The following is a 22,474-nucleotide window of genomic DNA, read 5'->3' as shown; positions in this document are numbered from 1 at the left end:
GGACATTTAAATCACAGGCCAAAAGAAAATGTTCATCCTTAGTCCTTCTGCTCTGTGCCTCCCCCATCAAGCAGACTTTCTTTTTTCCTTGATGCTAATGATAATAAGGACAGGACAGAAAAAAAAAAATAAGCTTTGTGTGTGTGTGTGTGTGTGTGTGTGTGTGTGTATTAATCTTTGTTACTTTCCTCCAGATGATTTGTGCTGTAAAAATGGAGGCAAATAGCTTTTAAGGCAGGTGTTAAATGTCAGCTTTGGTGAATAGCTTTTTTTTTCCTTTAAAGAAGCTGATTGGCTTTGATGATGAGAGTATTCTTGATGATGGTTGATTCTTATGGCAATTTAGAGACCCTTAGGATGTTCTGCTAATTGACCTGCATATGTGACATTGGACAGAAGTTTGGGTAAAAGCTCCACATCCCCAGCACAACAACTAAGGAGACACTTTGACTGAAGCTTCCTTTCTGTTCTGAGGGTCACCAGAGTCCCCTGCATAGATCCTTTGTCATGTCACCAGCCTGCAAGGAGCTGCTTCATTTTGCCTGCCTCTGCAATCTCTTCTTCCCGTAGCATTGAGGATGGCACAAGTTTCTTTTATTAAATTGTGAAAGCAACTTGTGGTTGTTCAGTACTCTATAACAGACAGTGTAACCTTACTGTTTCTCATGTCACAAACATGAGGAGGCAGAGAAGAAAAGAACAGAAGCCTGAGTTTCAAGAACATAGGCAGTCACAGATGGGACTCACATGAGCATAGTGAACTGATATATAGAGATGTATGTGTTTTTTTTTTCTGGTACTGGGAATGGAACCCAGGGCCTGCATGTGCTGAATAAGCACTCTGCTACTGAGCTATACCCATGTCCATGAATTGATTTTTTATAAATTATCCAGGGGTTCGGGGACAATCTACAACCCATTATAAAGAGTACCCAAACATTTTGGAAAATTCTAATAAGGAAAGTGATGTGGCTAGTGAACATTTATGAAAGGCACTTAGCCTTTCTTCAGGGTAAGAATCTTCAAGGAATGTGCTGGAAAGAAGAAATGTTGAGATCATTACCACTCAACAGTACAAAAGGAAATTTTGCTACTACTACTTAGGTCAAACTTTTTTGGCCAAGAAGAGACAAGAAAAGGTTGCCTGAAAGTTGGTGAAGGTTGAAAGAAAAGGTTGATGCCTGAAGAGGGAACTGATAAAAATCTAGGAATCTTCATAGTGAGGACCATTGAAGGATTTTGTTCATTTCATGTTCATGTATAATCCCTGCCCCCTTTTCTTCTTTGATGCTAAATTTTTCTTCCAAGAAAGAAGAACTTTAATGCCACATATCCTGTGTTTGTTTCCCAGACTTAGGAAATGACTCTCACAGGTTTTCTTTGGTCAAAATGAGTTTTTAGGTTTCAACAGTATCAAATTGTAACTAACCAAACTAATGATGCTTATTCTTGAATTTGTGTGGGAAGTTTGGCTTTTTTTTATATTCTCTCCACTCTCCCCTGAAATCATGATGTCTGGATTTCCAGTTCATGTCAGGCTTGAAGGTACCGAATCAACAGGTTGGTCTATTTTATAAATAAATAAATGTCATCATCTTAAGCACGTCTCTCCCATCCTTTAGGCATCAAAATAAATGGACAGTTTTAAGATTTTTGGGGTTTTTTTCTAGGCCAAAATGAACATTATGTAAACCTGCAACTTTAAACCAACATTGATTCATTTGTCTTTAAATCAAAGACAAATCTTTGGCTTCCTGCAGTAAACCATAGAGAGAGAAATTGAAGTTTTATTTCATTTCTTTGTGAAAAACAGATTTCTTGATGACCTAGAAGTAACCAAGTTCTTTTCTTTCCCTCCTTAGGTGTATGTGGCAGCCTTTGCTGTATCCGCATATGCATCCAGCTACTACCGAGCTGGGAGCAAGCCATTTAATCCAGTCCTTGGAGAAACCTACGAGTGTTTTCGAGAGGACAAGGGCTTCCAGTTTTTTGCAGAACAGGTGAATGTGCACCACTTTGTTTTGGCAGGGGGTGCTTATGCCTGCCTTTCATTGGCTTCAAGCAACTGAGAAAATTACAGTGCTTTAAAACATGAAGCCAGGGATCCATTTCCCTTCCACTGAAACCCAGCCAATACCCATGGTCATAAAGTGGTAAATGATTCTCAGCACTCATTTGGCTACGTACATGAACAGTATCCTTTCTTGGTAAAATCATTAGCAAAGGAATTTTCCAAGCATGGGTTGCTTGTCCCATTTGTCACTCAGAGTTTGGAAGTGTCCCCTAACTACGAGTATTGTCACTCCAGAGCCGGACCGCCCCTCAGAATGGACAGCACCACATCATTGCATTGTTATCAGTTTTGACTTAAAAGAATCATTCATTTGTGTATTTATTCATTCAGTCAATAAGTTATTTCTTGAATGTGTACTACGAGTCGTCATCACGTGGAAGGACACACATACTTCAAACAAAGAGAGCTTGAGGTTCCATGGCTCTGGCCACATAAGAACAAGCATAGAATACTGTTCAAGAGTTAAGCACCCTGGGTCCGCTCTCAGCTGTACCTCTAGATAGCTGTATATCCTAGGGCAAGTCATTTATCTTCTATGTGCTATTATTTCCTCTTTAACATACGGGCAACAGTCATTATATGTGCTGCACATGCCTGTGAAGATTAATGAACAGACAGTCTGATGCATGAATTGTAAAAGTTCTGTGTGTGTTTTCTGGCATTTTCAATGTGTGACGGCACGGTGTGCAGTAATGAAATGTTGGGAACCTTGAAAATATCTGCGATGAGGAATAATTGCAGTTAGAGTGCACATATTCAGCAAGTAAAAAAGCAGCCTTCCTCATCTTATTTAGCAGCAACTGAGCATGTTCATCTGTAGTATATCCTCGAGTGTCACCTTAGGGCCACTAAGCATCATGGATCAGCTAGATTTCTCTTCCCAATTCTTGGAAAACTGAGGAAAAAGAGGGAGGATGGGTTGCCAAAATATTCTTTCCCTTCCATTTGCCCTGCTACACTCTTTCTCATGAGGATCAAAGAGAAAGGTGGCGTGGCCCAGAGACTTAACTGTCTAAATGATGACCAGTGTTCTCTGGAACATGAGAAAATGAATATACAATAAACCTGAAAGCGTATTTTCATTAGTTTTCTAGTTAGGAGCTAAAATAAGAAACCAAGTAATGGCTTGTACTAGGGAGGTGAGGGGTTAAATCAGTAGTTAAGGGGATAAGATAATGTGTCTGATTCAAATTCAACCAGGCTATTTAAATACTGAACCTAAAATGGAAAGAAAGTATAATTTTGTTACCATGGTATTATACTCACTCTTATGAGGAAAAAAAAAAGACCCAAAATAGCCCTAAGCTGTGGAAGACAATTATGATAGGATGCAGAGGCATAAGAAAAGAGTAGCGCCGGGTATGGTGGCACATGCCTATACTCCCAGCACTCTGGGAGGCTGAGGCAGGAGGATCACAAGTTCGAGCCCAGCCTAGGCAACTCAACACCTTAGCAAGATCCTGTCTCAAAAAACAAAAAAAAGGGGCTGGGAATATAGCTCAATTCAGAGGCTCTGGGTTCAGTCCCTAGTACTGCAAATAAAAGAAAGAGAAGGAGAGAGAGAGAGCTAGGGGTACAGACTTCTGAAGGATAAGTAATAAATGAAGTAGGGCCCCAAAATGAATAGTTCTCATGAAATTCTATCCGAAAGAATACATTAATGGAATCTTATCTCCAAGCTTAAGGATCTGAGAGACACAGCAAGTCATTTTGGCTGGCTTTTCTAGATAAGAGAGTCGGACTTAAAAGTGACAGCTCTCTCCTCCACGCCCCAGGACTGAGTAGCTCTGTGGTTTGAGGTTATGTGGATGTTGGAGGTGGTAAGTGTCCAGGACATGAAGTAATTGCTGCTTCATAGAGTTCAGCTACACAGAAACTTGCTTCTCTATGCTGTTTCCCATCCAAAAACCCTGAAAACCTAATACCAAAGCTACTCATGGTCAGAAACTCGGGAAAATTTTCCTTGTTCAGATTTTCCTAATCACAATTAAGTACTAGGTTTGTAGACTACTTTATGCTTTCTGACGAGCACATGATCTTATTTGATTCTCAGAATTGCCCTGTGTAGGAGGCATTCAAGAAAACTGAGTCCTATAAGCAAGGAAACCCAGGCCTCAAGAATTAGTTTCCCATTGTCCAATCTAATGCTGGGCTCGTGGCTCCTGTAGTGTTCTTTCTCCCAGACACCCTTTGGGTTCTCTTGTGCAGATTTAGTTACTGTATTCAGAGGAACTAAGAGTTGCAGGCTATAGATGTAAAAATACCTTTTTTATATACTGTTCAGAAGAAGAAATTTTGCCTGTCATGTCATTTAATCCTTTCATCCTCCACTCTGACATAGGACTTTGTTCCCAACTCCCATTGAGGGTGAGTGTGGCCTTTGTGAATGAGAGGCATTCAGGAAGAAATCATAAACATTCCTGTCCTCTGTTCTAACCTGTGGCTACCCCACCTCCTCAAGGATGTGCCAAGAAATCAAGAAATGACATAGCCTTGGCTTTCTAAGTAGGCCCAGGAAAGGGGCAATATGGAGAGAATGGCTTTCCTTGCTTTCCTTGCTGTCAAGCACTCAGTAACCTGCCCATTGTTACTCCTTGCTGCCTTCTCCTGCTGGCTGGTGGAGTGAACACACTGGTTTTGAGCTTTGTGGAGGGCGTGCTTGGGTCAGAACTCATTTCAGTTAGTTCTGCTGCTTTCTCTATAGAGAGGATAGTGTTGGTTGAAAGCGAGTAAGCCACTACCTAACAGCAGCTTTTACTATGTAAGGTACATGGGACTTGAGTTGTCAGATGCTTGCTCAAGTAATTTTAACCATTTACTTATTCTGCTGTATACAGTTGACAATTTGTGTCAGAGACTGAATGAAGTTAGTGAAAGTTATTAAAAATTTTTTAAAGTTACTGAGATGTGAGAGATTCAAGTGAAGTATTTTTCTCCCTTTCTCTGTGGGCTCTGTATGTTCTGCTTTTCTGCTGCTCATTTGGAGAATTCTGAAGATATATTCTCTTGCACAGATTTCTTAATGCCATGCTTGTCAGCTCTCTCCTTGAACACTTACATCACCTCTGAATAGTTCTTTTATCTCCAGCAGATAGTTATTTACTGCAGATCAAAGTTGCATCACCTTTAAAGACACTGTCAGAGGGAAAACTCAAACTGTCTAAATAAAACTAGCAGTAACTCAAATAGAAGGTAAAGAAGCCATTGCTTTGTGGTTTCCTACATTTCTAGGCCATCACCTAATGTATTCTTGTTTTTGTTTTGCAAGAAGCCTGGTATTTATAAGTGATAAACTTTGAATTTTGCCGAGTGCATTCTCCCCCCAACATCAGCCAGTTTCCTTGGCCTCATTCTTTATAACCCTTTGTCTTAAAATTCACATCCTATCCATCAGCAAATCCAGATCTCCCTTTAGAAGCCTTCCTTTCCAATGCAGCTATTCTACTGCCTCCTCCCTGCTGCTGACTGCCTGGCCCAAACCACCATAATCAATGACAGACACTGTTGCCCTAGATTTATTAGCTGGTCTCTTGTTTCCATAGCCAATTCCTTGCCCTGCAAGCAGAGTGCTTGAAACAGAAGCAACATCTTCTCTGTGCCCTTTCACAGCTTCTCAAGTCACATGGAATAAGATCCAGAGTCTGGAGCCACGAAGCCCTTCCAAGCCCAACCTAGGTACCATACCTTCCCCCATTCAACTGCAGCCACCCTGGCCTCTTCATTTCTTCTGATTCACACTGAGCATTTCCAGTCCTTGGCAAAGGCTGTGTTTCCTTCTCCCAGATATTTGCATGGTTAGCTTCCTTAGGTCCCTTAGCCTCCAAGGAGATTTCCATCGTTTTACAGCCCTGTCCCTCCACCTGTTGGGAATAGCACTCCTGCTCCGTGGGCCCTGTCCTCATGCTTTATAGTATCTTCCCAACACCTGTTCTACTGACACGCCAGGTGCTTTTTTATATGTTGTCTATCTCACTGTTGCTGCCTAAAAAGCCCTTTGCTTTTAGTAATGATGGAAATTAAAAGTAATGCACAGATTTACAAGGAAAAAGCTTTAATTAGAAAATAATAAGGATTTTTAGCGTAAGGCCAGGAGACAAAGATCAGCCTGGCCCTTAACAAAGGAGCATAAGACAAATAAGAACTCTGGCTGGAGCAGCTGGAGAAAGTGCACTCTGAGGAAGGGGATCAGACTGACCTGCCCACAAGGGCGGGCAGCTAGCTTTCGAGGATCGGCTCCTGGGCTGGGCTCCTCATCGTTGTCTCAGCTCTGGTTTCCCAGCTCTGGAGTCCTCGTGGCTTGAGGGACTGTTCCAGTCCCATGAAATGACTGTCTGTCCTTGCAGCGGCGTTAGCCATGTGGAGCTCTGCTTTTCCCAAAATTGAGCTGATCACAGGTTCAGGATGATAGCTGGAGACCTCTGGTCCCTGTAAATCCCCAGTCCTCAGTGTCCCCAGTCTTGAAAGGAGCCAGCCAAGTTGATGCAGATTGAGAGGTGATCACCTTGTCAAATCAACCTTTAAGCAGACACTCCCTTAATGATTAATGTACGGAGTTGAGAGGGAATTTGACCCAGAGTTTGCAGTAACCAAGGCTACAAAATGAAAGTCAAGCTTTGTTCTGCTTTTAGTCACTATTGGGCATTTGTAGGCCCAAATGAAAAGTTGTGGGTTTTAGCAAAAAATGGCTTTTGGGTCACTCACTGTCCTAAAGGAAAACACATAAATTGTGCTTTTAATGAGTAGCTGGCTAAGGGCCCAGGACTCTGCCCATCCCCCATCCCTGTGGTGATGCTCTCTGACTGTGTCATGACTGTCCCCACTTCTGCCCTAAAATATAAATTCTATGAAGGGGATAGTTTTTGTATCTTGTGTTTTTCATGTGTCCACAGTGACCAGGAGTGCCCACACATGGCAGTCACTAAATGTTTTAATGCAGAACAGCTACTTGGCCACTTCCTCAGGTGATTTTTCACCTGATACAGGTTCTCCTTTCAACAAGCTGCCCTGCAGGTGTCAGGAACTAGGTGATTACATTGCTGTGTCTCTGGGAAGTTGCAGAGGAATGGTATATTAAAGTATGTTTTTCTACCTCTGAAAAAGAAAAATGTACAGACTACACCAATATTGAAATATACCTTTTCCACATCTGCTTCTTTGGCCACCTACCTCTTATTTAAATTACATTCAATTATAAATAAAAAAATGATTGGGAAAGGGTAAAGAAAGTCCTCTTATATACAAAAAAAGTTATAATTTCAGAAATTCCTAACTCCCAAGGGAGCTGTATTAGGGCTTGCAGAAAGATATATGTTTCACCATTTAAATACTTACATAGTGAAAACCGTGCACTAATTGAATGTTTAGGAACATTTATCAATCAAATATAATCAAATCCTTATCAACTGATTCTTTCTGGAGGAAGTGACAGAAAAGAATGCCGAAAACCAGTCTAATCTTCATTTATCCAGTAATACAACAGACAGTGTCTCTTCTGGGGCTGGATCAGTTCAAACTCAAAGGCACCTACCACCCTTTTTTTTGCCTGGGTTAAGATATAACAAGAACAGACACCTAATAAAGTCCTACACCAACAAAAACACATTATGTTTTGTTCATTAGTCTTTATTCTTGTACAAAGACATCATTAACTAAGATAAAGTGATTAGTCGTGAATTATCCCTTTCTGTGGGCATTCAAGCTAATCAAAGCCTTAAAATTATATTTTCAAATTGGCTGGCATCTGTTGCCATCTTTGATGCTAAGTTTTGAAGAAGACATTGAGAGCAGATATTAGAAATACAGTATTTTGTAGCCAAGATATTGACAGGCCCCATTTTACAAAGGAAAAAAATGAGACTCAGAAGGTTAGAAAGGTCAGATTCAAAAGATTCTTTAAGTGTTGAAAGGGAACCTTATGCTGTACCCTGGCTTTGGGGACCAGAGCCTAGTTCTGAGAGAAGCCATAGAAAGTCCGCTGGGAAAGAGAAAAGAGAAGAGCTTTGGGTTGAGGACCAAATGCTGCCTTAGTCATTCATTAACAATGTAGCATCAAGCAAGTTCTTTGCTGGACAGAGATCTTATTTCCTAATTTGTAACATAAGGCTAATGAAGGTACAAAGCCACCATAAAAACTAAGTGAAATACAATCATTTTAAAAATTAAAGTTTAGTCACTGCTTTAAAATATGTCACTGGACATATTTTATTTATGTAGTCCACCAGTAACATTAGCCCTGTTTTATAGCTGAGAGAACTGAGGCTGAGAACAGTTAAGAAATTTGCCTAACATCATACAGCCCGCAGCTGACATGGCAGTTAGGACCCAGATCTGTAGGACAACAAAAGCTCTCCTGAATTCCCTGACACTAGAATTGCCTGGGGCAGATAATCTGGAAATATCTAATGAATAAATATCTGTTGCAAGGAAATAAATTTTTTAAAAAAGAAGCATCACTGGAAAGTTTTGCAAACTTCTGAAAAGCAAAGTGGTACAAATAAACCATTCTCTAAGTTCTCTTTAAGCCATAAGGAAATAAGCAAAGTCACTGGTACTTGAATATTGAGATTTGAGCATTCAAAAAACATTTTTTGGATCCATGTAAAGGCACTCTGCTAAACATTGGTTTGTTAATCTGGCACAGTGGTTGTTTTAAATCAAAGTTGCATTTCCTAGGACATGTATATACTTAAAGTATACGAAGACTTCTTTTATAATTTTCATAGACAGTATTTATTCCTCTTTTATTTATTTCTGAGCAAATGCATAATTTTAGTGTGCTGTATTTTGCTTTGATGTTTATATTTGGCTATACCTGTAAAGGTGCCAAGTTTTTTTTATCTAGGCTATAGTGCTTCCTTCCCCCATTGCTATATTGTTTCTCTGGGATGAATGTAATGTAGTTGTTGATAACCCACTCTAAAATGTCTGTATTTTAGAGGAAAGGAATAGTCCATGCTCCTTTCCCATTTGGTAGTGGATTATGTCAAGTGGGATGGGAGAGGTGGCGATTGTTTTGTCTTAATTTTATACAATCCCATGCTTTAAAAGTTAAGTAGTTTATTTTGAGAGCTATCTTAAGGGGGTACAGAACCTTGTGATCTAAAGTATCTCCAAGTTGTCAGGTTAGACATATGATAACAGCAATTATAAAATTAAATTTTATAATTTAAAATTATTTTAAAATAAAATTGAAATAATCTTCCAAATGACATCAAAGAAAATCACGGTTACATTATAGAAGTTAGGTTCTAAGTGCTTTAAGTGAAAATTGCCCTTAAAAATCCCATAGGATAGGCTCGTACATTTATACTAAGAACATGAGAACTAAGATGAAACAAAAACAGCGCAATTACATCTCCTACTTCATATAGGGAGATGTATTAAATTAAAGTTTACTGAATAATCGGGAATGCATACATACTATCTCAGCCTGCCCCTCTACTTTTCTTTGGTCCAAACGGTTTCTACCATAATCCCATCCATGAAATAACTCTGGTATGCATGACTGGATCATTCCATCCCTGAAGGTGCCACCTGCAGAAGTGGTTTCCAAACCATGGTCCTCAGTGCTGTTGAGGATCCAGAGCAGGGAGAGTGGCTCTGGGTTTGTCCTCCCCATACCCCTCCTCTCCACACACAAGTGTATTCCTGTCCTTCTCAGTCAGGACTCCATATTCTAAGTAAGTCCTTGACGTGTTTGAGCCTGACACACTGGCCCACACCTGTGACCCCAGCTACTGGGGAAGCTGAGACAGAAAGATCACGAATCCAAAGCCAGCCTGGACTTTTTAGCAAGACCCTGCCTCAAAATAAAGAGAACTAGGGATATAGATCAGTGGAAAAACAGTTGTCTAGTATATAGCAAGCCCTGGGCCCAATCCTAAATATTTTATCAGAAAAAAATAAGTAATAAAATAAAAAGTGTTAACTTTAATTACTTAAAATTTTATTTTAAAATTTGAAAACCATTCGGGTAAACCAAAATTTTGCATTTTCCCTCTACTACTCTGTCATTGTGGTTTGGAAAATGTCATTTCATCTTTCTGACTTCATTTTCCACATTTATAATATAAAAGCTTTGGGCTAGATATCCTAAATGTAGGATACCTGTGCTAAGAATAAGCTAAAGCAGAAACATTTAGAAACACTATTACCAACCTGGTCTCACTAGTAATGAACTATAACAAACAACAACATGTTCCTTGAGTGTTGCTCAGATGAGATAGAAAGGAGAGCCTATTTTCTGTAATTACTGAAGAAAACATATAGTGACCCCTTGCCTGAAGGTGGTCTCCATTACAGAGGATTGTCTTTGCTGCAGTGTGCTATATTTACTTGTTTACTCAACATATTTATTTTTGCCCTTGACAAAAGATGAACACGTTTTTTTCTTAGCAGTTAGCAAACATTTCCTCAAAAGTTGTATGTCTAGCTGTTGTTTTATTTCTTATTGAGGATTGAACCCAGTGCCTCACACATGCTATGCAAGTGCTCTGCCTCCCAGCTACGTCCCCAGACCAAAAACTTTACTTTTCTTTTTAAAAACAAATTGAATGAGTCTGCTTGTGGATAATTTGAGAAGAAGCTGGACTGCGTGGTACAGTTTTCAAGAGTTAAATCTGCTGAGCAGGAGGGAGGGCATGTTGGTGTTGCTTAGAAAGTGTGTGTTAAAACACTCTGTCATATTAGTTAAAATGTGTGCAGATACTTTCAGAACACCTAAAAGATTTTGAAGTTGGTAGGCAGTGTTGCTTTGTATGATTTATGAATGGAAAGTCCTCAGATGTCCCTGTTTTTGTTTTTACACCTTTCCAAATATGTATCTGTGTTCATTACTTGCCCTTGGCCACCCTCTCAGGGAAGTTTCCAGAGGTTTCCAGTCACAGCTTTTTTCTCACCTTGGCAGACCTGAGCGAAGCAAAGCTGACTTTATCAGGAGCGCCCTCTTGAGAATACACATCTTGAAGGAAACTGCACAAGTTTTCCTTCAGCTGAGCATCACACCTGTGCCACATCTCAGTGCAAGGGAGGAGGAATGGATTTCATGATATACAAAAGTTTTCTCACTTTTTCTTTTTTCTCTTTGTCTCCATAAGGTCAGCCACCATCCACCTATCTCTGCGTGTCATGCTGAGTCTGGAAATTTTGTTTTCTGGCAAGGTAATGTGCTCATATATTTAACCTCCATTTCCTGAAACATTGTAGATGTGTTTCATTCAGGAATTACCATCAGTGCTTTCTAAGATCAAAAGTGGTCCCAGGACTTGGATCTCACTAGTGAATCTGCTCCACTTGACGTTCTCAGCTCTCATCTCTGAACAATAATTGATATTTGTCAGTTATTAATTGGTACTACTGTAATTGATAATTGGTTGTATAAAGTCTTCAGGGAGATCATTTAATTTTCCCTTTTTAAACAATATCTTCCATCTTTAGCTGGATAGTCAATACCAGTTATTTATGTATGTTTTTCTCTATTACATACAGTCCTCCTTCGATATTTTTCTCTATTCTATAGCACTTCAAATGTCTCACTTATTTCAGAGGACACTAAATATTTACTCCTATTTATCACAGCCTAAACAACAGAGGGATATTTTTACTTTTGATCTTAGCCAAAAGGCCGAGAAGCGATGATATTTTTACTTTTGAAACATCTAAATTTTAATTCTGGAATAACAATTTACACTGCTTCTTTCTTTTCAGTTTTGACTTTGATGTTCCTAAAATTTTGTTGTTTATATTTTGAATGGCTGAAAATATTTCTTAGGTTAATTAATTTTGTTAAAATCTTCATTTATTCAAAAAGTTGGAGTGTAATATAGACAGAAAATATGATCATCCTGGGTTTTTTAAGAATAAGCATATATCACTTTTTGAAACATCTTTTTCTACTAAAATGATAACCACCTGATTTCCTACCTGATAATTCCTGATTTTGAAAGTACAAAAGAATATACAGTATCACCTCCCTATATCTATTCCTTTGCCCATCAATCACCCAGTTCCTCTGTAAGGATATGATTGATATTAACAATTCCAAGTACTGTGATTTCCTTTTTTTTACAATTTGCTATTAAAATTTAAAATTAAAGCTTGATTTGATATTTCTCTAATATCAAATTCACCAAAACTCCCTGAAAATAATTCTCATAAGGTTCCTAATATCCTATTAATCTGACCCTATAAACACCTCTTTTTTTTCAATTGTTTTTTAAATTATGTATTTTCTTAATGAGGGGAGGTCTTCTCAAAATAGTTTCTGTGGGTTTCCCATATTACATGTTTCCTCCTTAATTCCATTTCTAATCATTCATTTCCTGGGAAATTCTTCTTCATCAGCCTTTTCTGACTAATTCTATCTCATGGGCCTATGACTCTGAAATCTTGATTTTTATCCAATCATATATTTCTCTGCTTTTTAATTATGTTGTTTAGTCCATTTACATTTATTATGATTATAGATATAGTTGAGTTTAAATCTGCCCTCTCATTTGTCAGATCTGTTATTTGTTCCCCATTTTTTCCTTTTCTGCCTTATTTTTGATTATCTGAATGCTTTCTATAATCCTATTTCATCTCCTCCGTTGACTTCTTAGCTATGCCTCTTTTTTCTGTGGTTTAGTTGTTACATTAGAATTCATACATTCATTAATATATTACAGTCTGTCGAGTAATGTTAATGCCACTTCACATACAATGTTTCAAAATTAAGAAAGTGCACTTCTGATCCTTCTCTTCCAAACTTTGAGCTTGCATATGTTATAACCCGCCCATGTGTTGTTAAACAGTTATCTTTTTCCCCATTAGATAATAATTTTATTGAGATAGAATTCATATACATACTATAAAATTCACCTGTTTAAAGTGTACAATTCAGTGGTTTTTATTTTAGTATTCACAGAGTTGTAAAGTCATAGCACAGTTAATTTTAGAACATTTTCATCACTCAGAAGATACCTCTAGCAAATACTTTCTCCTCCAATTTCCCCCAGCAGCCCCAACCTAAGGCAACAGCACTCATGTATTTTCTGTCCATATAATTTGTTCATTTAGGGTATTTCATACAAACAGAATAATATACTATGTGTCTGGGTGCTCCCCGGGCCTGCTCCCCCTTCCCAGGCCCTAGCACCATCCAGGACCCAACTCTGGCCTCTCCTGGCTGCCTGCTTCCACCACACCTCCCTGCAGTCTTTCTGTCCTCAGTCCAGCAGCCAGGGGACCTCTCCACAGGCTTTCTGCTACTCCTGTCTCTTCTGTTGGTACAACATTCATGCATGTTAGAAAAATCTGACATCATTTATAAATTCTCCTTTTCTTTGTCAGTCTGTATCTAATTTTCCACTCCATTCCTACTTCTTTACTATTTATAGGGTCACTGTGTCACCCTTGCTGTTACTCATTCGTCCGCTGGGCAATGACTGTAGCCTCTTGCTGCCTTACTCTCATCTCTTCTTCGCATAGCTTCCAATTGTCTTTGCAGGATCTGTGTCTGATCACATCAGTTCCCTGTTTATTTTCCGCAGTGCACACAAACCAGACTTCTTAACCAGGCTTGTGGAGCCTGCTCAGTTTTGTTCTCCATCTGACTTTCTACTCTTCCCTAGATAATCTCAGACCTATAAAATAGAACACACTCTACTCATATTTTTATCTCCTTATGCTGTTTTTTCTGCCTTAAATTGTTCTTTTTTCCTGCCTGGTAAATTCCTACATATTCTATGAACCCCCGTTTAGATGGCCCCTTCTGAAAAACCGTTCTGCTATCTTTCCCAAGCATGTCGGTCATTTCTTACTCTCAGTTTCCATTTCACCTTAGAACACCCTCCTCTGTAGGCTGTGTCTCTCTGTGTGGTCTACTACTTGTTTTTACTTTTGTTAGCTTTTCCTGCCACTAACTCTTCCAAGGGAAGGACTTTATCTTATAATTTTAGTTTTTCTCATTCTGTTTCAAGTGCCCAATTAGTACATATATTGATGAAATATTCTTGTGTGTAATAATCTGATTATGAAGAATTATACTATCTAATGATTATCATTTCAGTAGACTAAGAACTCTTTGGTTTGACTAGCTGTCTTACTAAACATGTAATAATTGTTATTTCATTTCAGATGTGAGATGGAAAAACAAATTCTGGGGCAAATCCATGGAAATTGTTCCAGTCGGCACAACCCATGTGACTCTCCCAACGTGAGTTCTTCCATGGTTAGGAATTTTATAGACTTTAGTATCAGGAAGACACTTTAAGGTCAGGATGCCCACCACCCCCTAACCTGGAGAGTATGGTTTTCTTTTGAACTGTTTGGCAGTGATGTGAAATGTTCTTCATCTGGGCAAGCTCAGGTTTTCTTTCCCTTAAGCAGAAAAGCTGCCTGCAGACCGACGTTTTCTTTTTAAAAAGCCACTCCTACTTCCTATCAAGGTTAAGATGGTAGTTTTCTTTAATGTTATTGCCCTGTCAGAATTCCTTTTAAGAAAGACGTGGCCTTCCTCTGACAAGGATTATTGATGCTTATTTATAAAGCAAAGTGCCTATAAGCAGGGGCTCTGGAATGAGGCTGCTGAGACTCAGTGCTCACTCTGAGTGGCTGCTTTTCTCATAATCAGTCCCCTCATCTGTGACCTGGGGATTACAAGCCACCTCCTTCACAGGACAGAGAAGAGCAAATACCTAATATATGTCAAGCTTTTAAAACAGCACTTGGCACGTAGCATAGGCCGCGTATTCAGTCTCATCAGTTTCCTCATAATTCTTAGCTAACTCAGTAATAGCTGAATAACATCTCTTCATAAGAGATATAATTGTCAAATCATATAAACCCCCATAGTTTCCTCCCACCAACTGCTCATTCCTAGCTGGGCAGCTCTATCGTGTCAGCTCTGGCTCTTGGTTACCTCCTTCGTTGAAGGAGGAAGTGGGTGGTCCAGAGACCTAAAGCCTCCAGCAAAGCCTTCCGTGGCTTCCAGAGTACAAGAGTCTGACCACCCCGTCCTGTGTGTCTTGAGGGACTCCTTGGAGGTTGGAGCTCATGTGTCACCCATGCAGCGCTGATGCACAGTGTGGGGTTGGTGGATGAAGAGACGAGTGAATGTGATTTATTTTATAAAATAGCAGTGTTGGCTTGCAGCTGTCGCTGGCTTTTCTGGACATCACCACTCTTTCTTCTCCCTCCATTTTAGTTTTGGAGATCACTTTGAATGGAACAAGGTGACCTCTTGCATCCATAACATCTTAAGTGGGCAGAGGTGGATTGAGCACTATGGAGAGATTGTCATCAACAACCTGAATGATGATTCCTGCCACTGCAAAGTGAACTTCATAAAGGTAATTCTGACCCTGGAAGGGCTGAGGCGGATCTGGAGCCTGAGGACACAGGCTGTCTGGGCTTTACACCTTCCCATTTGTTCCAGCAGACAACAACCAGTGCCGGCACCCCCTGACCCCAACTCCACCTCTGTCACCTGGACCGGGACCATGACCCTTCCTGGACTTTCTCCTGCCCTAACTCCCTGATGATCTGTCCTCAGTGCACAGCTAGAGGGGCCCTTTAAAAACATCATCATCCACAAAATGGTTGCAAGTTGGAGACATTATGCTAAGTGGAATGAGGCAGATGCAAAAGGACACACTGCATGGTTCCACTTACATGAGGTCCCTGGAGGGATCAAACCCACCGAGACAGAAAGCAGATTGTGGGTGCCAGGACTGGAGGAGGGAGAGATGGGGAGTTAATATTTAATGGGTGTGAATTTTCTGTTTGGGAAAATGAAAAAGTCTTGGAAAGTGGTGACAGTTGCCCAATATTGTGACTATCATTAATACCATTGAATTTTACATTTAGGTATCATTCAGATGGTAAACTTTATGCTTATATGTTTTACCAGAAGGAAAGCTGTGCCATATCATATCCCACTTTCTTTCAAGGCTTTTATTACCATCTGAAATTAGTGTGCTGATCGTTTCTTTAACTGTTTATTTTCTGTTCTCCACATTCTCCTCACCATCCCCAACTCCAGAAGAGCAAAAGCCTGACCTGTCTTTCTCACTACATAGCCCTCGTGTAGTACTGGCATGTGGCAGAGGCTCATGCTGTTCAGAGAAAGTGGAAAGATTGGCCAGATGTAAAAAATATGGGGTAGTCTCTTTATCTTTCCAGCTACCTTTATTTGAGGTCTTTCCCTACTTTTCCTCTTGGAATCCTTCTTGCACTTAAAAATGGTATGTACTTTATATGATGTCAAAGCATTATCCCCCTCAAGAGGTACTTGCATTTAACTAAGATCAGAAGACATGAGCTGCCAGATGAGGTTTCAGCTACCTGTAACCCGTAGGGGACCCTATAGAAGAAGCTGATTGCAGTCAAATTGGGTCATAGAGAGACCTACCGTTAGAAATGACTTACATTTGGGGCAAAATAAAAATGACCCTACCTTGAAAGCTTCACCTCAAGCTCTGCAAAAAGAAGTAAAGAGCACCCTGGAGCAGGCACCTGTGACCCCTGATCAAGATGACAGCACCCTAGTTTTCAGTATTTTCCCGAGGAAATGTACTCAGGCTCTTTCTCTACTGCCCAGCTGTTCTCATCCACCCAGAGCCAGAGAAGGGACTTCTGCAGTGATGAGAGATGAACATTGACTGTTCCTCTGGTGTTGAAAAACGGATGCATGGTTGCCCATCAAATGTGGCAGGGCCCCTCTGGCTTCCCATCTAGTTGTCAACATTGGATTTGTTGGTAAATATCTCTAAGAGAAAAATCTCTCACTTGAGAATAAATGAAAGAGCCTAGACAGCGCCTCCACCCCTCTTTCTCCCTCCCTCCATCCCCTCCCTCCCATTTTTATATAACCGGAAAATTCATGTTAAAATTTCTGCTTCACCTGTGAGATGCTGCTATGCCTCGCCCTTCCTTCCCATTTTTACCAATCTTGGAGTGGAGAAGCTGCACCACCAGGATATGTCCTGAAAATGCCTTTCGTCAAAGTTATTAGTTTCCAAGTATAGATTGTGTCAGCTGAAAATAGTGCTGAGATTTTTGATTTATGGAGAAATGCTTTCTGTTCTTTCCTAGCGATTTTTAAGGGCAGCCAGGCCCTTAGTTGGGAGATTTAGACCGAAAAATAAATAAATAAATAAATAAATAAATAAATAAATAAATAAAAATCAACTCTAGGGAATTGGAGCTCCCTCTTCTGGCTGGAGTGTGGTACTGTATAAAACTAACAGGCTTGACCAGAGCTGTGCTGAGCTGAGCTGGAGTGACCAAGCATGGGGGCTTAGTGGACTCGGGGAACAGCCCTTGTTTCAGAAAGAATAATAAAAGAAATTGAAATTTAAGTATCCTCCTTGATAGGTTTGCAAATGACTAAGCAGCTCTTTTAAAGAAAGTGAAGAGAAAAAAACGAGTTAAATTTCTTTTAAATGGTAGTAGAACCACAGTGTACTAAGAGCCATGGTGACAACCATGGAAGTGCTGGGCCATAGGAGGGGATGGAGGGAGGAGAGATAGGTTGATCTGCATCACCTCAAAAAGGGGTGGGAGGAGACCTAAGCAGATATTTCTCAAAATAAGTCTTGCAAATGGGCAAGAGATCCATGAAGAAATGGTCAAAATCACTGTTAGAGAAGTGCAAATTAAAATCAGAACAAGTACATCATCTTACACCTCTCAGAATGGCTGTTATCCAGAAGATGAAAGATAAGTGTTGGCAAGGATGTGGAAAAGGGGGAACTTTTGAATGTTGTTGGAAGTAATGTAAATTAGTACTGTGGGAGAATACAAGGAAGATTCCTCAAAAAAGTTACAATTTGAACCACCATAGGACCTAGCAATCCCACTGCTGGGTATATAGTCAAAGGAAATCAGGTCAGTGTGACCAAGAAGATCTGCACTCCCATGTTCATTACAGTATTTTCACGATACCCAAGATAAGGAATCAGCCTAAGTGACCATCAGCAAATTAATGGATAAAGAAGATGTGGTGTGTACACACAATGACCTGCTATTTAGCCATAAAAAAGAAAGATGTTCATTTGCAACAGTATGGATGAACGTGGCAGGCAGTATGTGGAGTGAAATAAGCCAAGCACAGAAAAACAAATACCACATGATTTTACCATATGTAGAACTAAAAATGTTGAAGTCATAAGCACAGAGTAAGAAGAAGGAGAGAGGGGAGCAGTAAGGGAGGAAAAAGGGAAATAAAAATAATTTAGATGTGTTATGTACATGTACTAACTTCCCATTAGAATATAAGTATTATGTATTGTAAACATGTACTAATAAAATGTTTTAAAACAAATATAAAAAAATCTGCAGAGAGTAGAATGGAAGTTACCAAGTGTAGGGCTGTGGGTCAGAGAAATACTGGTCAAAAGATAAAAAATTTCAGTGAAACCAGAGGAACATGGTCAAAAGATCTATTGTACAACATGGTATACATCCTTAATAATGATGTATCATATACCTAAAACATGATAAGAGGATAGTTTTTAAGGGTTCTTACCAAAATATGTACGATAAAACATGTATTAATTACTTTGATTTAGGCATCCAGCCCACAGCATATTCATATTTCAAAACATTGTGTTATATAGGATAAATGTATACAGGTTTTTGTTTTGTTTTGTTTGTCAACTAAAAAGCATACAAAGTGGGACTGGGGATTTAGCTCAGTGGTTCCACTGCCTGCCTCACAAGCCCAAGGTCCTGAGTTTGATCCCTGGTACAAAAAAAGAAGCATACAGAGTCCAGAACTGGCAAATGATATGCAGTATGCAATTACTCTTACTATTCTTTCACTTCCTCACTTTAGCTGGAGACAAAGTACTACACAATAACTCCCTTTGCATGCTAGGCAAAATACTGGAGCACTAATGCCCACGAGATCGAAGGCACAGTATTCGACCGGAGTGGACAAGCAGTGCACCGCCTGTTTGGGAAGTGGCACGAGAGCATCTACTGCAGTGGCGGCTCCTCTTCATCCACATGCATCTGGAGAGCAAGTGAGAGTCCTGGCTCAGTGACCTCAGGCGGGGAGAGGGCAGTTATGCGAGGCCAAGAGGAAGCTAGGGGAGGAGATCGGTTCTGTTCTATGACCCCAGCCTCTCCCTGCTTTGAACAAGGTTAGAGGTATCAGCCCTTCTTTCATCCATCCAGCTGTCTCATGGGCTCCTCCGTCCCAGGTTCCTAACCCCAGAGCACAAGTTGATGGGCAGTGTGGAGGGTCTTGAGTCCACACCCAGAACCATGTGGCACTCTGAAGGAAAGTCAGTGAACTGCAATAAGTCGTTCCAGAGTAAGGACCAAGAGAAGTGTGTTAACTGGAAAAACAGAGTGGCCTGGGTGTTCCACAAGAGTGAAGAATCTCTGGGTTGACCCATCCTGATCACTTCTGTGATTCCAGAGGGACATGGAGTGCTTCAAGCAGCTGGGGAGAGGGGCTGGGGCAGCCCAGTGTTCTGCAGCATGTCCCTAAGCGTTTTACCACTGTAGATGAGTCCAAGTCAGGATCACATTATAAAACCATTGGTTTGAGACACAGCTGCTAGAATGCTTCAGACTGATAGAAAGCAAACAAAGAAAAACTCCTCTATTAATGTCTTAAGCCAGGAGGGTGGGTGTCTGACACTGCTTGACAGTCAGTGAGGGTTGGTGGCCCCAGGTTGGTAACCTAGCACCTTACCCATGTCAAGACACAGACCCATGAGGGCACATTCTGCCGCTCCCAGTGTGCCTGATGTTTCTACTTGCAGTAATGTGGTCACCATGACTCAGTATCATATCCCCGCTCTACTGCATACCAAACAGGAAAGGAGGAGAGGAGAAAAGAGTGTGCTTCTCATGCCCCTCTTGTTTATCGGGGATGCAGTGTTTCTTGGGATCCCCAAGGAAATACATCTTTATATCACATCAGACTGAAGTGGATACAAACGTTCCTTGAACCAATCACGAGCAACAGGGTGGCAAGAGGGATTGTGATGCAGTTAGGTTTATCCCCTGGGAAAAACACATGCCCCCCCTGAACAGAATCAGTATTCCCTCCCTTGGTAAGGAAGAGAAATGAATGAAAAGTAGCAGCTGGCCATGTCCCCTTCAGTGGGTAGCAGCCGCATCGCTCACCATTGCCAAGGCTGTCAGGAAGCTTGGATAAATTGTCCCAGTGGTTATCTTCCTCCTCCAGTAGCATGCATGAGATTTTGCAAGTGAGTCAGTCTCACTCCTTTGTTTAAAGTATGTTTCACTGATGGGAGCTAACAAGCTCTCTAAATGTTATAGACGCTGACAAAGAAATACTTTTGAAATTGTTGGCAAACTCAGAAGAGTTTGACATCACTTATATAAAAATGGATTCTCAAGAGTGGGAGTCTTTTGGGTCAGAAGAAATAGACTCAGTGTTTTTTTGCCATATTTATTTTAATAGTAAATTACTTTATAGCTCCAACAGTACAGAAACTTCACAACGTTGTATAAATTCACCAAAGGAACAAAGGCAGTTATATGTCTTTAGATAGAAGAAAACATATAGAGAAAGAAATGTATAGAGAAATATGCAACACTTATTTGTTAGAATATTTTAATAAAAATGGGATACTTTAGAGCTGAGAGAGAAGAATGGTAGCCATTTGGGGATTTAAAAAAAGGTGAAAGAATTAAAATGTAATCTCAATGAAAGGCAAATGAGGGATGAATGATTTTTCTTTCAGATCCCATGCCAAAAGGCTATGAACAATATTATGGCTTCACACAGTTCGCATTAGAGTTGAATGAAATGGACCCCTTGTCAAAGTCATTATTACCACCTACGGATACTCGTTTTAGACCAGATCAAAGGTAAGGGTTTTTAAAGGTCTTTTTTTTCAGAGATATTAAAAAATTATTTACAAAAGGTGTATTATTAAACAATTCCCAGGCCACCAGAGGAGCCTGAGACAGGTGAGTAATGTCATCAGGAGTGCAAAGGTGTAAGAGGACTTTAATCATGTCACAGAGGAAACGGAGGCCAGCCTCCAGCTACATGTTGTATGGCCTTTGTCAGCAGAGTCCCATTTCTACTGTGATATCCTCCCCAAAATAGTCTTTATTTTGAAGAGTTAAACTTCACACAATGATAAAAACTTTACTGTGTATTTGAAAGAATACAAAGCATCCAGCTCCCATGACCCCTCAAATACGAGGTTTGCCGCTAACAAGTGGTGTGAAATATGATAAACTTTTTTATCTAAATTTCCTATTCTTTAAGATGGAGATAACACTCTCTCCTCTTAAGCCTTTCTAATTAAAACTCCAAATCCAGAAGCCAAAAGAAAGAAAAGGTGACTACATTTGGCTTTATTTTTAAAAAATGAAGACCTTAGTGGCAAAGTAAATAAGAATATATACTAAAGTCAAAAGGTAAATGACACACAGAAATCTATATTTATAACTCATATCATGAATTAGTTCTAGAAATCAAGTAATAGGTGAACCCATTAGAAAAAAAACGGACATAGGGAAATGAACTATTCACAAAAGACAAAATGCAGGTCTCTCTTAAACATACAAAAAGAAGTTCAGCTTTACTTGTAATATAGAAAATGATAAATTTTAAATCCATGTGAAAATATTATTTCTGATATACTTTGAGGCAAGTGGGTAGGGTGTTCATGCTGATAGGGCTGTAAATTGCTGTAATCTCTATAAAGGGCAGTTCATAGTATACAAACTACAGATTCATCCTTTATCACAGCAGTCTTACTTTTAGAAATTTCTCCTTTAGATACACTTTTCCAGATGTAATGTATGTGCAAAGCTATTAGCTTCTGTGCTGTTACGATAAAAACTAGGAATAACCCAAATATTTATCAGTGGGGAGTTATTTAAATAAATTAAGATATATCTTGTAACTAAATATTATATAGCTATTAAAAATGAATCTATTTATGTACTACCATGAAAAGATCTTCAAGCTGGGTATGGTGGCACACGCCTGTAATCCCAGTACTCAGGAGGCTGAGGCACGATGATGGGTATGAGTTCAGGGCCAGCAAGACCCTACCAAAGAACAACAACAAAAAAAAACAAAAACAAAAAACAACCAGAGATCTTCAAGATACTTTACTTTTTTAAGTAAAAAGTAAAACAAAACAAAAAAATCTAGGTGTATAAATACTCTATACAGTATGCTACCATTTATGATTTTAAAAGGGATGAAGGGATATAATATATATTTGCACAAATATACAAAAGAATCTCTAAAAAATGTACAAGAAACAAATAATAGAGTTTCCCTGTGGTACGAAGGTGAAGTTGGGGGTGGGTAGACTGGGATAGTAACAAGTGAAATTGGAGACAAGAAAGAGAGGCTTTGTCCCAAATCCCTTTTCTTTCTTTTTTTTTTTTTTTTTTTTTTTTTTTTTT

General features: G+C 39.7%; 1 protein-coding gene across 5 annotated transcripts in view; it reads left to right on the top strand.

The window, feature by feature from the left end:
* The window catches only part of Osbpl3 (oxysterol binding protein like 3), a 153,463-nt gene that overhangs the window by 118,212 nt on the left and 12,777 nt on the right, over positions 1–22,474 (top strand). For 4 of the 5 annotated variants that reach the window (XM_010628246.3, XM_010628243.3, XM_010628244.3 and 1 more), the window contains 6 exons: positions 1,863–2,000; positions 11,170–11,233; positions 14,189–14,267; positions 15,258–15,402; positions 18,933–19,080; positions 20,782–20,908. In XM_010628246.3, coding sequence (XP_010626548.1) covers positions 1,863–2,000; positions 11,170–11,233; positions 14,189–14,267; positions 15,258–15,402; positions 18,933–19,080; positions 20,782–20,908 — 701 coding nt within the window. Of the gene's footprint in view, positions 1–1,862; positions 2,001–11,169; positions 11,234–14,188; positions 14,268–15,257; positions 15,403–15,491; positions 17,211–18,932; positions 19,081–20,781; positions 20,909–22,474 lie in introns of those variants that run through there. The other variant, XM_033757342.1, reaches the window with a different exon arrangement.

This window comes from Fukomys damarensis, unplaced genomic scaffold (assembly GCF_012274545.1).
Source record: "Fukomys damarensis isolate Sample0158 unplaced genomic scaffold, DMR_v1.0_HiC HiC_scaffold_4, whole genome shotgun sequence".
Taxonomy (NCBI): Eukaryota; Metazoa; Chordata; class Mammalia; order Rodentia; family Bathyergidae; genus Fukomys; species Fukomys damarensis.
The sequence above is the reverse complement of the archived record's forward strand: the minus strand, read 5'-3'. Positions and strand labels throughout refer to the sequence as shown.